The 13,463-nt window shown below is 40.5% G+C and overlaps 1 protein-coding gene across 1 annotated transcript in view; it reads right to left on the reverse strand.

Moving 5' to 3' along the window:
• Positions 1–13,446, reverse strand: part of Wdhd1 (WD repeat and HMG-box DNA binding protein 1) — a 39,784-nt gene extending 26,338 nt beyond the window's left edge. The window contains exons 1-9 of the mRNA XM_005085806.4: positions 13,091–13,446; positions 9,771–9,882; positions 8,699–8,850; positions 7,829–7,940; positions 7,611–7,661; positions 6,397–6,492; positions 3,529–3,621; positions 1,708–1,814; positions 1,121–1,262 (exon numbers count right to left, since the gene is read on the reverse strand). Coding sequence (XP_005085863.1) covers positions 1,121–1,262; positions 1,708–1,814; positions 3,529–3,621; positions 6,397–6,492; positions 7,611–7,661; positions 7,829–7,940; positions 8,699–8,850; positions 9,771–9,882; positions 13,091–13,167 — 942 coding nt within the window. The 5' untranslated portion in view covers positions 13,168–13,446. The remainder of the gene's footprint in view (positions 1–1,120; positions 1,263–1,707; positions 1,815–3,528; positions 3,622–6,396; positions 6,493–7,610; positions 7,662–7,828; positions 7,941–8,698; positions 8,851–9,770; positions 9,883–13,090) is intronic.
• Between the last annotated feature and the right edge of the window lie 17 nt (positions 13,447–13,463).

Consider the following 13,463-nt stretch of genomic DNA (forward strand, 5'->3'; position numbering starts at 1 on the left):
TCATCAACCAATAAGAGAAACATATTCACAGCATACAGAAGGACATTCCCCATCAGATAATCTTTGGGGGCCATACATAAGTGAACTGGCAATTAGAACATTCAAGCATCATCACTTTCATGTAAACCTATTTTCAGTACAGTATTTCCAAACCCTTCCTCATCTAATGCTACTAAATTGTATGCGGAATTCCTAGACCAACTACCTTCTTGATTTTACCTTTCTAGAGAACAAATATCTAACACCTGCTAAAACAGACATGAGGATTTGAGGAGAAGGGTTACCTTTCTGTATATACTGACAATGAGACTAGAGGATTGATTTGCTCATTAAATCAAATCTATTGTTTTCATCTCCACTTCAGGGAAGTGCTTAACGCTACTAAATGCTGAATCTTTAGGGATCTAGCCATGCAAGCTGGGTGGAACCTCAGTTCTCCACCACAGTAGTAGTAAGATCCAACTTCCTGAAGACATAATTTAAGAAGACCTTTCTGTATTTTTACTCTGCAAAATTTATTTCTAACATTACTTCAATTGTCTTCTTCAGCCTATGTGACTCTTTACTTTAAAAAGTCATTTAGTTTTAATAGGGTTTTCAGGAGGAGCATTTCTTCTGCAACCTTCAAAAGGAAGTCTACACTAAGACTCACAAGATAAAACAAGGTTGTCAGCTCAAAGCCCTCTATCAGATTAGAGGACCAAGTGGAGGAGGTGGCCAGGCAGCTTTAAGAGTGGAGCCTAATCAGAGCAGAGAAGGTTTATATATAAGCAAACTGAGACCTCTTTCAGCTATTACATTTTAAGGTTTAACTCTAAAACATTTACCTAACAATCCTCAAACAAAATGCAAAATATAACATTTTAAGAAGAAAATTACAAAGAAATAAAAAAAATCACTTAGAAAAGGGTTCAATGGAGGAAACATAGCTTCCTCACGAAGTTTATTTGAGAAATGCTAGGTTGACCAAATTAAATAGCTTTATAACAAAATGACTACTTGATATCTAAGATAGAAACACAAACTGTAATTTCACAAGAAAATAAGGCAGCTCATGGTCTCTAAGTCCACACAACTGCAGAGACACCAGGAAAACCTCTTCTGGCGGACTACACTTTACCTTATGGCTTGACACCTTCCCACTGAGGTCACAAACATTTTCCAGGATGCCGAGGTTTCCTTCCACATCAGTATAACATACTCGACCACAAGTGGGATGCCAGGCCAGGCCACAGATGGCATAGCCTTTCTCATGTTTGACCCTGAAAATGAAAGAGGGCTCCTTTAAAGATAGAGTTAACTGGACTAGAGACTGTGATCCAGCGGTAGAGTACTTGTCTAGCATGCATGCAATCTTAGCGCTCCCCAAAAACAAGTAAAAACTACATTTCTTTACTTTATGGGTAAATTCCAACATGAAAACATTACACGGTACTACAGACGGTTCGGTGCGCGTAAGGACGCTTGTTACCAAGCCCGAGTTTGAGCTCCAGAACCCTCACAATTCAAGAGCTGACTCACGCAATGTCTTCTGACCTCTACAACACACTGGCTGTGCATGATCTCTCCAGTGTGCACACATACAATCAATAAGTAAACAAATATTAAAAAAGCTAAATGGTTTTCATACTCTAAGAGCTATTTTCACTTTGATTAACATTGAAAATGTGCAAATGTTTCCTAATAAAAGAAAACAATAAATTGTACCTTTCCATGCAGTCTTTGGTTTCCACATTCCAAACTACAATTAAGCCATTAATAGTACCTGCAGCCAAATACTGCCCACAGGGAGACCAGGTAACTATATTGAGTGTCTACAAAGAAACAGTTAATAATAATGTTGTACATTTTGAAACTATCCACTTTATTACCCCCAAATAGTTTTAAATCTCTAGTTTATATTATTCTAATTACATTTTAAATGGCAACAATGTATATTTATCTTTAACCTTTCTAAGTAATATTCATTTTGAAACTATCCACTTTATTACCCCCAAATAGTTTTAAATCTCTAGTTTATATTATTCTAATTACAGTTTAAATGGCAATGATGTATATTTATCTTTAACCTTTCTAAGTAATATTTAACTATTTGCACATGCTGCTTTATTAGCCAAGAGAAAATTAGTACATGCCTAATATTAACAATGAAATATAACAATATAAAACAATGCTATCATCCTGAAAATAAAAAAAGGAGTGCTCTTAGCACTCACCATCAAATGAAGACAACAGTAAATGAGGTAAATCTTAGCAAATCACTGTTGCTACCCTGAGACTTTAAACACAAAAACATACATAACTATAAGGAGTGAATATGGACCTAAAATTTGAGAGAAATGAGGAAATGAAGGACAGAGGCAGAATAAGAAAAATGGCGAGGTGCGGGAGAGGCGGCTCAGTGGTTCGAGCACTGGCTGCTTTTGCAGAAGACCAGGGTTCCCTTCTTAGCACCCACATGCCAGCTTACAACCATCTAGAACTCCAGTTCCAGGGATTCAGAGGCCTCCTCAGACACCAGGCACATACACAGTCCCTTACACACAGGCAAAAAAACAAACAAACAAACAAACAAAAAAACCAAAACCATACACTTACAGAAAAATAAATTTAGCCAGGCATGGTGGCACACATTTTTAATCCCAGTGAGGCTAAGTGGGTGGATTTCTAGGAGCTCAATGCCAGCCTGGTCTACATGGAGAACTCCAGGCCAGACAGGGTGATGTGGTGAGACCCTGCGGTGGTTTGAAAGAAATGGCCCCCAAAGGGAGCGGCACTATTAGGTGTGGTCTTGTTGGAAGGTGGAGGTGAGCTCTGAGGTCTCGTATATGCTCAAGCCATGCCCAGTGAGACAGACCACTTCCTTCGAGACAAGATGCAGGACTCTGGGCTAACTCTCTAGCACCATGTCTGCCTGCACGCCACCACGCTGCCCCATGAGGATGACAGACTGAACCTCTGAAAATATAAGCCACCCCAACTAAATGTTCTTTCTTTACAACAGTGGCACGGGCCATGGCGTCAACAGTGGCAGGAGCCACAGCGTCTCTTCACAGCCACAGAAAGAAAAAACAAAACAACAACAATCTTAGGTCTACTAAAGTTTTGGAGACTAGAATCACAAGTTTTATTGAAACTCACAATAAAAATTCAAGAATAATTTACTCTAATATCAAGCTAAAGGTAATTTTACCTCCTATAAATGTATTTCTTTTATTTATATATCCATTTATTTACTTTTATGTGTATGGGTATTCTGCCTGAATGTACACCTGTGTACCATCTGCATGCATTGCTGTGGAGCCCAGAAGAGGGCGTCAGATCCCCGAAAGTGCAGTTACAGATGGTTGTGAGCTGCCATGTGGGCGCTGGGAATCAAACCTGGGTTCTCTGGAAGAGCAGCCAGTGCTCTGAACCACTGAATCATCTCTCTGGCCCACATGCTTCCTATTTGACAACTGTTTTTAGTGATGTACGCATTAAATCCTCTCTGCAGTTACCACTCCAAGTGTCACTTACAAAACCTACCTGAGTGATAGAACTATCTGAAAGATCAAATGGATTACTCCAAGCTTCTCTTCTGTACAGCTTAACAGATTTTTCCACAGGAACTGCTAATAACTTTTGGGGAAAACAAGGTTACATAAGTTCAATTTGCAGAGGAAAAGAACATAAAGCTAATCTAGGTAATTACAAGACACAAAAGCAAATCTGGATTTCAATTGCTACTAACAAAACTCAAACTAACCATTTGATTTGAAATACTCTATTACCTTCGATGAAAAAACCAAGCAATAGTGTAGTAGCTACAGCATAATAAACACCACGTTGCATGTGAGGGAGCAAGCATGCCTCGGCGCATACAGAGAGGTCAGAGGACAATGGGTAGGAATGTTCCCTGCTTCCACCTTGTTAGGCTCTGTAGCAAAAACTCAGGTTGTCAGGCTTGGCAGCAAGGGCCTCTATCCACAGAGACGCCCCATTTTAAACTGTTTCTAAAGACTAGCTTTCTTGTATTTTTTTAAAGGTTTATTTGTTTTCATTTTAAGTGTGCCTGTTTGTATGTCTGTACCACTTGTATGCCTGGTGCCCATGGGGGCCAGAGATGAGTGTTGGATGCTCTAGAACTGGAGTTACAGATGTCTGTTAGCCACTATGTGGTTGCCAGGAATTGAAGCTGGATCCTCAAGAGAGCAGCCAGTGCTCGAAACTGCTGAACCATCTCTCCAGCCTCAGAATCCAGACTTCTTACATCTAAAAATCCACCCCATTTGATGCTCGGAAAGTCAGAGTCCTTGGTTTAATTTCTAAAGTTACGTTTATTAGTGCAGCAGTTGGGTCTCTCCTCCCTGGTGTGTCTGGGGTCAAGCTCAGGCAGTCAAACCTGGCAGTAAGCACCTTCACCTGCTAGAGATGCATCTCACTGGGCTGCAGGATACTTTCAACGTCTTGAGAGGAAAAAAGAAGTCAACTTCTGGTTTAGTTTATCCTCCCAAGAAACAGGTAAGTAGGAAAGATAAAGCCGTGGAGAGGCTGGGAGACGACAGCTTAGTGGAGGAACGGAAGAATATGCGCTTTAACTACGTAAGCGCCAGGGCTTAGGAAGAAAAACAGCGACAAAAGACAGCACTACCAAAAATAAACAAAACATAAATTTTTCCATATTTAAAAAAGGTTAATAAAGTGGGCTGAACCGGGCAGTGGTAGTGCACGCCTTTAATCCCAGCACCTGGGAATCAGAGGCAGGCAGAGCTATGTGAATTCGAGGCCAGCCTGATCTACAGAGTGAGTTCCAGGACTGTCAAAACTACCCGGAAAAACCCTGTCTCAAAAAACCCAAAATAAATAAATAAATAAATAAATAAATAAATAAATAAATAAAGGTAAATAGTGGGGCTGAAGAGACAGCGAAGCAGTTAAGGGTATTATTGGCTGCTCTTCAAGAGCCTGAGTTTGATTCCCAGGACCTATACAGCAGCTCACAACTGTCTGTAACTCAGTCCCAGGGCGTCCAATGCCCTCTTCCAGCCCTCAAGCACCAGGCATGCGCATGAGGCACAGACATTCGTGCAAGCAAAACACAAAAACACATAAAAAATAATTAATTATAGATCTATTAATGTACTTTATTTTTAAATAGCATATAAGGTTATTACATAACATTAAGAAATTTTCAAAAAAAAATACAGACTGCTTCATGAATTTCCATGCCATACTAAAATTCTCTTTATCATCCCAATTTTAGTAAATATGCTATTAAATGAATCTATGCTCTTAAGTACTCACTCAACTTATGGACGCTGAGTGTGGTTATACATGTCCATAACCGCATCATTCAGAAAGACGCAGGAGAATTGTGACTTCTGAGCTACAAAGCCAGTCCCCGTGTCCAAAAAAAAAAATTCTCAAGATCCAAAAGGAAGGATTTGTCTCCAAATCAGAACCAATTCTACTCATAAGGGCAAATGTAAGCAGACTATAAAAGTATGAATGCAAGCCTGTATTCCGAGCACTCAGAGGCAGAGGCATGAATTTAAGGTCTTCCCTAGCTACATAGCAAACTCCATCATGAGCTCCTTCTTAAAATAAAACAACAAAGAATGCATATGTACATATGTAAGTATTCACGTGTAGCAGTATGTCTTTATTAATGAACATTAACATTCTATCTATACCTACTATTTTTGTACCTTGATAGTTTTTACTTAATATATCTTAGAGTTTATTTTATAAGAACATGAAAGATATTCTTCATCCTAACCATTAGAGACAATCTAACTTTCAGGACCACCAACATTTACTTAACCAGTTCCCTATAAATGAACACCTAAGACATTTGCAAACTCATAGAACAGTATATTTGTTACACATAGACTGTAGTGCACATGTATAAATATAGAATATCCCTAGAAGTAGCACTGAGTCACCCATTCTGAGCAAGACTTCCATAGTTCTTCAACACTGCATATAGTCCTGTTTTCAGACTTGTTTTATTAAGTACTAATGAAAAGAAAAATATAAAAATAACCCATGTAAAACATGCAATTTGAAAAGATCTATGCTTTGACTTTTACAAGAGGTCAAAGGGTCAAGTGCCCTCCTGGAGGCATCTTGCCAGCCCCACACCTCAAGTTTTCATGGATTCTTTTTAAGATGTCCACTTTCCTCTCTACAAGCATGTCAGCGCATGCATGCATATACCCAAACCTCACATTCATACACACAATAACATTTTTTAAAGTTGAAATGCTTCTTGAATCATTTCAGTACATTTGGCTTAGAGTTCTAGAATATATAATATAAATGAAGTTACAATAAAAAAGCAAATTTCTCACATTAGAAATTAACAAGGACTAAAAGAAATAACTTAAGGGTTGAGAACCAAGGGTCACTTACTTTCCCGGTTCCAGGCTGCCACGCAAGTCTGCAAATGGATTTTGCATTTACTACATCGTTGCACTTTTGTAGTACTGGCCAACTAATAGCACATGCCTGTTTTATAAAATAGAAAATGTACTCCTCTTTATCAAAATTTCTCTCAAAATAGATGCAAAACAGATTTCTCGGGTGGTTTCTTTCACTTGTTATGTCTTTGGGAAAAGCCACTTAATACATTTTAACTATCACAACTAACTAGCCTATTTATTCTGTTTTAAGTCCTTCAGAAACACGAAGAGCACAAACTCTACACAAGAGTATTTTCTGTGCACATTAAGAAAGCACGCTTTTCACTAACCCAAAAAACCAGAGAAGACTTTCAATAAATGAAACATGTTGATAAAAATAAACAAATCTTGAAAGGTCTGACATAAAATGGTAAGGCATCAAAGTTATCAAAGTCAGAACTACTTCCTTCAAGGCTTCTGGAAGGAACTGTGGCCACTAAGGCCTATCTGTGAAGGATATTTTCTTTATCAGACACAGTATCTCATGATGACAAACCTACTGACCAGACAAACTCTTTGCCCATCTGGAGAGCTTTTTAAAAAACCTGTACCAGGCTTGGTTAACAGAAGTTTAAGTTCTATATCTCTCTTCAAATCAAGTGTGGTCTTACTTATTTCTGTTATCAGCAACATCTAATACAAAGCCTCAGGCAGGGTAGTTATCTTCTAAATATATAACGATTAACTTGCCCTCTAATTTATCAAGCTTAAAAGTTAAATACTATTTACAGTTCCTCCTATGAGCTGGTGCAAAAGCAACTATTGTTAAACATATTTATTTTATATCAGACTATTCTGGGATAAAGAAAGCAATGCTTCAGGGCGGTGGTGGCACACGCCTTTAATCCCAGCACTCGGGAGGCAGAGGCAGGTGGATCTCTGTGAGTTCGAGGCCGGGCTGGACTGACAGCCTCCAAAACAATACAGAGAAACCCTGTCTCGTAAAAACCAAAAAAACCAAAAAACCAAAAAAACAAAAACAAAAACACAAAAACAAAAAAGAAAGCAATGCTTAATGTTATTCAAAGAAACAATTACAAAGATAAATAACTATCTGGGTCAATAATATACTATGTAACACCCAAAATATCATAGAAATGGACAAAAATTTTTTATTTAAATTAGAAAAATAGGTAAATTTTAATTTTAAATTTACGAATTTACCTGATCAGAAATATTCCACACTCTGACAGTTCCATCACAACTAGATGACGCCTGCAGAAATAAACAACAAATTTCTCTATAATTACAGCCATAATGCCACATAGAAATTGGGTCATGTGATTAAAACAAGTCTTTTACCAATACGGTAAAATTTCCTACCAATTCTCCCATAACTTTAAACATACTGAAGAAAACAAAAAAAGAGATGAAAGAATTACCAGAAAGATATCCTTAGGATCAAAAGACAGACTTAGAACAGGAGCATCGTGTCCTCTGAATGTTTGCTGCTGGCTGTTATCCGTCACGTCCACAACTTTGACCAGAAAATCACTGTAACAGTTAAGAGGAATTGCGTGAATAAATGCCAATACAAAAGTCTCTTCTAAAACATGGCTTAAACATCTCAAAACCAAGAGTGAACGCTATAATTCTTTCATAAAAACTTGCAAACTGTCACCCAAATTTAATAACTTGATGTTTCATTTTTGTTCAATAAAAATGCTGAAAATACACATCAAAACTTCTTACCTTGTTAAAATACACGCACTGTCTAAATGGCCTCTCTTTATACTTCCAAGCTATTATTGCTAATTTGATTAACAGTTACAACCATTTTAGAAAGTACTATCACACCCCACCTCAGCAATTCAACAAGGGTTTGTGTGTATGTGTGTTTGTTTTTCGTTTTGTTTTGTTTCCTATAAGGAGGATTAAAAGATTCTGTAGAAGTCAGGTGTGGTGGTACCTGCCTTCAAACCCAGCACAGGCCAGCCTGGTCTATACAGGGAACTGAAGAGCTACCAAGGATACAACAGAGAAACCCTGACTCAAAAACAAAACAAAACAATACAAAAAAAAAAGAAAGAGATTCTGCAGAAATCTGGATTTTGGTTCTACCTAAAACAATTTTTTTAAATTTCTAACAATTTATCACCTTTATCCGATATTTTCAGCACTAAAAAAATGTATTTAATTTTTTTATTACAAGTTGTCCGCAAAACCCTTTATTAAAGAGTTGGCAACAACAATAAAGGTGTACAGTGTCCTAAAACAATGACCCTATAACACTGTGTGCGAGGTGAGCTCACCTTGACCCAGCAGCAATTTTAGTACCGTCTCCATTGAAGACCACGTGGTTTGCATTTGTGGTGAAACGTGTTAATATGCCATCAGGAGCTCCCTCAGGGAATGTATACACTTGGACGGTGTTATTAGAAACTGCAGTGACCAATTTTCCATTCTTAAAGAAAAATAAACATTAGACATGCTGGCATAACAAATCCAAATCAGCTAATAGTATCTCCACAGTGAAAAATCCTATAAAAACCACAAAGCCTTATAAATGTAGTTTATGCAGAGAGAGAACTTATCAGTATACACTTTACCTAAAGTAAACAGTGGTAAGCTTTAGAAAACTTAATTCCATCTTCAGCAGACAATCTTTAGCCTGTAATTTATTTTTAACTTCTGACAGAAAAAGTTGTATTTTAAAGGTTACCATGTATCATAAACATGAGGAGACTCAAAAAAAAAGAGTATCAGAGAAAACAATTTCAGCGCAGAAGGTGACAGCAAAAGATGGAGCCACTACTGCCCAGGTCTCTTACCAAATACCATTGTGCCTTTGGAACAGGACAAAGGCTGACAGCAGAACCCACTGCTGAGACAGAGTGACATGGAAACATGGATTGATGGTATGACAACCAGAAGGCAGGCAAGGAACAAGTTATCCTCAGAGACCAGCAGGAGTCAATCCTGCTGCTACCTTAAATCTCAGGCTTCTCGCCTCCTGGGTTGTGAAGCAACAGTATTTCAGGGTTTTAAGCCACCAAGTTCCTGGTCACTTGTTGTACAAGGGCTAGCAAACTAATTTACGTAATTAAAAATATGGAGAAATTTACATTTTTACGTAACTTTCCACCCAAGCATGAAAGTAACATGCCTGGAGATGGAGAGATGGCTTAGCAGTTAAAGATCACTGGCTGCTCTTCCAGAGAACTGGGGTTCGACTCCCAGAACCCACAGGGCAGCTCACACCCGTCTGTAACTCCAGCTCCAGGGGATCTGACGCCCTCGAACCAAGGCACATGAAATAAGTTTAAATAAAATTTTAAAAAGTAACATGCCAGCATTACTTCCCATCAAATGAACTAAGCATACCTTCAAAGCACAGGAAAACGCCCTCTCTCCAACATTAATGGACTTCGGGTCATCGTCGTCCAAATCTTCCCACACCCTCACATCACCGTCACTTCCACAGGTCACGATAAAACTGTGAAGGACACAGACATACTAAAATGTCAGCTTCAGAAGCACCCCTTATGGAATGCGACCTCATTCTGAAGCAAAATCAAAACATCAGTGGATATTTTTCTCATTTTTGCAAGTAAACATCGGTAACAGACTACTGCTAACTTCTCATTCCTTAAAATGAAGATGAGTTTACTGTTAGCCATAGCTCTTCCTTGGCATAAAAGTATTTCTTGTAATAACGTAGGAGAAAGTGAGCACCTAATTTCTGCCTCGATCACCATCATATCCTCAGCACCAAGCAACATATGACACACAGAACCTATAGCAAATGTTTGCTGAATGAACATATGAGCCCAATTACCCAAGAATAATTATTAAAATAGCTACATGCATCTGTTATAGCTTGTCTATTAAAATTCTCATCTCTCAAGTACTTTTGCTCATTTATTTTTTAATGTCCTATCTGGATACATAAAAAGCTGCAAATTAGCCTGGTGTTGGCTTACTTCTTTAATCCCAGCACTCGGGAGACAGAGGCAGGTGGATCTCTGTGAGTTCAAGGCCAGTGAGCTCCAGCTCATTCCTACAAGTGAAATAAAAACAGCATAGGGCAAATGGCAAAAAAAAAAAAAAAAAAGTAGGAAAAAAAAAAGAGGAAGGGAGGGAGAGGGAAGGAAAAAATATGAATAAAATGAATGCTTAAAATGAAAGAAATTATTAATTCACAAATGGGAAAACCAGAATTATTAATTCCCAAAAGGGTCATAAGAAAGTGTTTAGCCAGGGGTGGTAGCACTAACTATCATCTTAGTGTTTGGGAGACAGATTAAGTTTAAGACCAGCCTGTGCTATGCTATATGACACCCTGCCTCTAGGATACCAGCTTCTAGGCAAGACATGTCCACTTGTGTGGGCGAATGTGGTATGGCAGTTATGGGGGTTACCAAGTACTGTTTGGATTCAAGGTCTATTCCACAAAGGGGAACCCATTCCTGGTACAGTAAATCCTTCCAGAAGTCTATAGCAGGGGTGGTCATAGACCCTACTGGGTACTTAATACTACTGCTTCGCTAAACCGAATAGCCTTAAACCTCCTTAAAAATGCTACTTCCAGTCTTTATTAGAGAAGACTCTATTTGCAGTGAATGGGAGTCAATGCAGAGACTCGGGAATGCACAAGATGAGTAAGTGACTTCTCAGTGTCTGTCCAGCCCTGAACAAGGCATCTACATGTGTTCTCTAACACTCAGGAACAGGAAGCTGCAACATTCCATTTTCTGGGCAAGAGAGTCACTGCCAATTACAACTGGGTCTGCCAAAGAACAGACCAGCCAATAGCCAGGCACGGATGACCTAGGAGGGCCCTCTCCCCTCTCCCCGGCACCCTACCCTAGTCACACTGTTCTGATTTCAAAAGGTTCTCTTTACATTTCTAATTGAACATCTCAAAGAAATCCTATACTAACCTTGTCCAAATGCAAACTCATAATCTCTACTCCCTCCTCCCTTCTAAACCATGTTCTTCTTCAAGTGTCAAGTATTTCCTGCACCTACAAATGATGGTACCATTTCAACTATAACATCCAGATACGAAGATATTATCGGACATCTTTCTATCATCAACAACTCGATTACCTGTCTTCTCCACACCAACCTCCGCTCTAGAGCTCATTTCGGCCGTTCAACTAGTCAAAGCTCCTCCTACCAATTCATCCTCCAAGCATCTCTCTGTGAATAACTGCAGTCTCTTTCAAACATCCCATACCTTCCCACTGCCAAGATTCTTATGTGGGTACATGCACGTGTGTGCGTTGTGCGCATGCTGGTGTTTATGTGAGTGTTCACACGTGTTCGTGCATGTGCATGTGTGGGCACAAGTATGTGCAGAAAGCCAGAGGTTAACGCCCTCTATAGCTCTCACATACTGAGGTAGGGTTTCTCTTGAACCCAGAATTCATGAATTCAGCTAGTCTAGCTAGCCTGTGTGCTCTGGGAATTCCCTGCCGCCACCTCCTAACCATTGGTATGACAGGCCCATCTCAACTCTGGTTGGCCACGCCTTGCATAGGACACCCCTGCTTACCCTCACATGCCCATCTCAGGAATCTCAACATCACTTTACATTCTAGTATGGATACCTTTTAATTTCCAAGCTAGCAGGGCCCCTGGCACCACTGGCCTTTTGAACATACTCAGAATGCCAGCATCAAGACCTTACTGCCAGGCCCCCAATTCTTTATATTTCTTTTTTCTTTCTTTCATGAGGCTGGAGAATGTAGTACCACTAAGCTACATCCCTGGACCATCTTTATTTCTGAATACTACTTAATACCTACTCAATCTTCAGTTCAAGACACTCCCTTACAGACACTTTCTGTCCTTAAACTCAGATCACCTTCCCTGCCCGTATGCTTACCGCTGCACACATCACTTAGTAGTTCTAAGTATACTTCACAAACATACATTTATCTTGTAATTAATTTGTGCCTGATGCCCATTAATCCAAAAAGACCTTAACTTCAATAAAGGAAATGGTAATGGCTTGTCATTGATATCCAGCCCAGAAAAGTAGACTCACAAATATGTTTTTATGGATCAATGAACAGAGAGGTGGCATTGGAGCCACACCTTACCAGTACTTGACGGGAATGACATTTAGAAAGATAAAAGGGGAGAGGGGCTGGAGAGATGCCTTCGAGCACTGACTGCTCTTTCAGAGGCCCTGGGCTCAGTTCCCGGCACCCACATGGCAGTTCAAATATACTCAACCACACACACACACCCCAAAATAAATATACCTTTTCTTCTAAAGCGAAGGGAATCGCCTCAGCAAAATAACAGTTCATGAATGAAACAGAGCAAAGGCCGACGTCAAGTTAAAAAGGAAAGGGAAGGAAAGAGAGAACAAAGAGAAATAACATTACTAAAGCCAAAGGTGGCTTCCCAGGCCCGTCAGGATGGGGGCTTTGACAAGCCGTGTGCAGTGAGCGAGGTCCTAAAAGGGACCTGACACCGGACGAGACTGCGAGTGGCAAGAAGACGCTCCTCTTGGAGAACTTCCCTGGGATCCCAGAACTACCGCGACAGTGGGGAGCAGACGTTCCCGTCCGTGCCTCCCCGCCTCGCTCCGCATCGGTCACCCTGGGCTGACTGTACGTGCGGTGAATGGCGGCCGACACCCACGCCCGGGTGGTCCCCTTTTTCTTAATTCCCAGAGACGCGCTTACCTTCCAGAGTCATCAAAACAGACGTCGGTGTGTCCTTCCGTGTGTCCATACCTCATGGGCTTCTGTGTGGCCGGCATGTTTCCCTTTGCCTAGCTGTGCGTTTTCTCAGAACTAGTATTCTCAGGAGGCGGAGTGGGGGTGCAGGGTCGTCCACTGCGCGCCGCGCAGCCCTGGTTCCGTCGCCCGGGGAGCAGCAGCGACAGTCTGTCACTCCACGGGCGGAGGAGGTGACAAGCTTCTCCTCTGCAGGCTCGGGAAACGCGAGCGAGCAGCAGCAGCAGAAGCAGCAGCAGGCTCCGGACCCGCAGGTAGAGCGCTCCGTCCCGGGCAGCTTCCCGCGCTCCGGCGCGCTCGCCCTGTGCGCGTGCGCCGC

Source organism: Mesocricetus auratus, unplaced genomic scaffold (assembly GCF_017639785.1).
Source record: "Mesocricetus auratus isolate SY011 unplaced genomic scaffold, BCM_Maur_2.0 Super-Scaffold_100048, whole genome shotgun sequence".
In the NCBI taxonomy this organism is placed as follows: domain Eukaryota; kingdom Metazoa; phylum Chordata; class Mammalia; order Rodentia; family Cricetidae; genus Mesocricetus; species Mesocricetus auratus.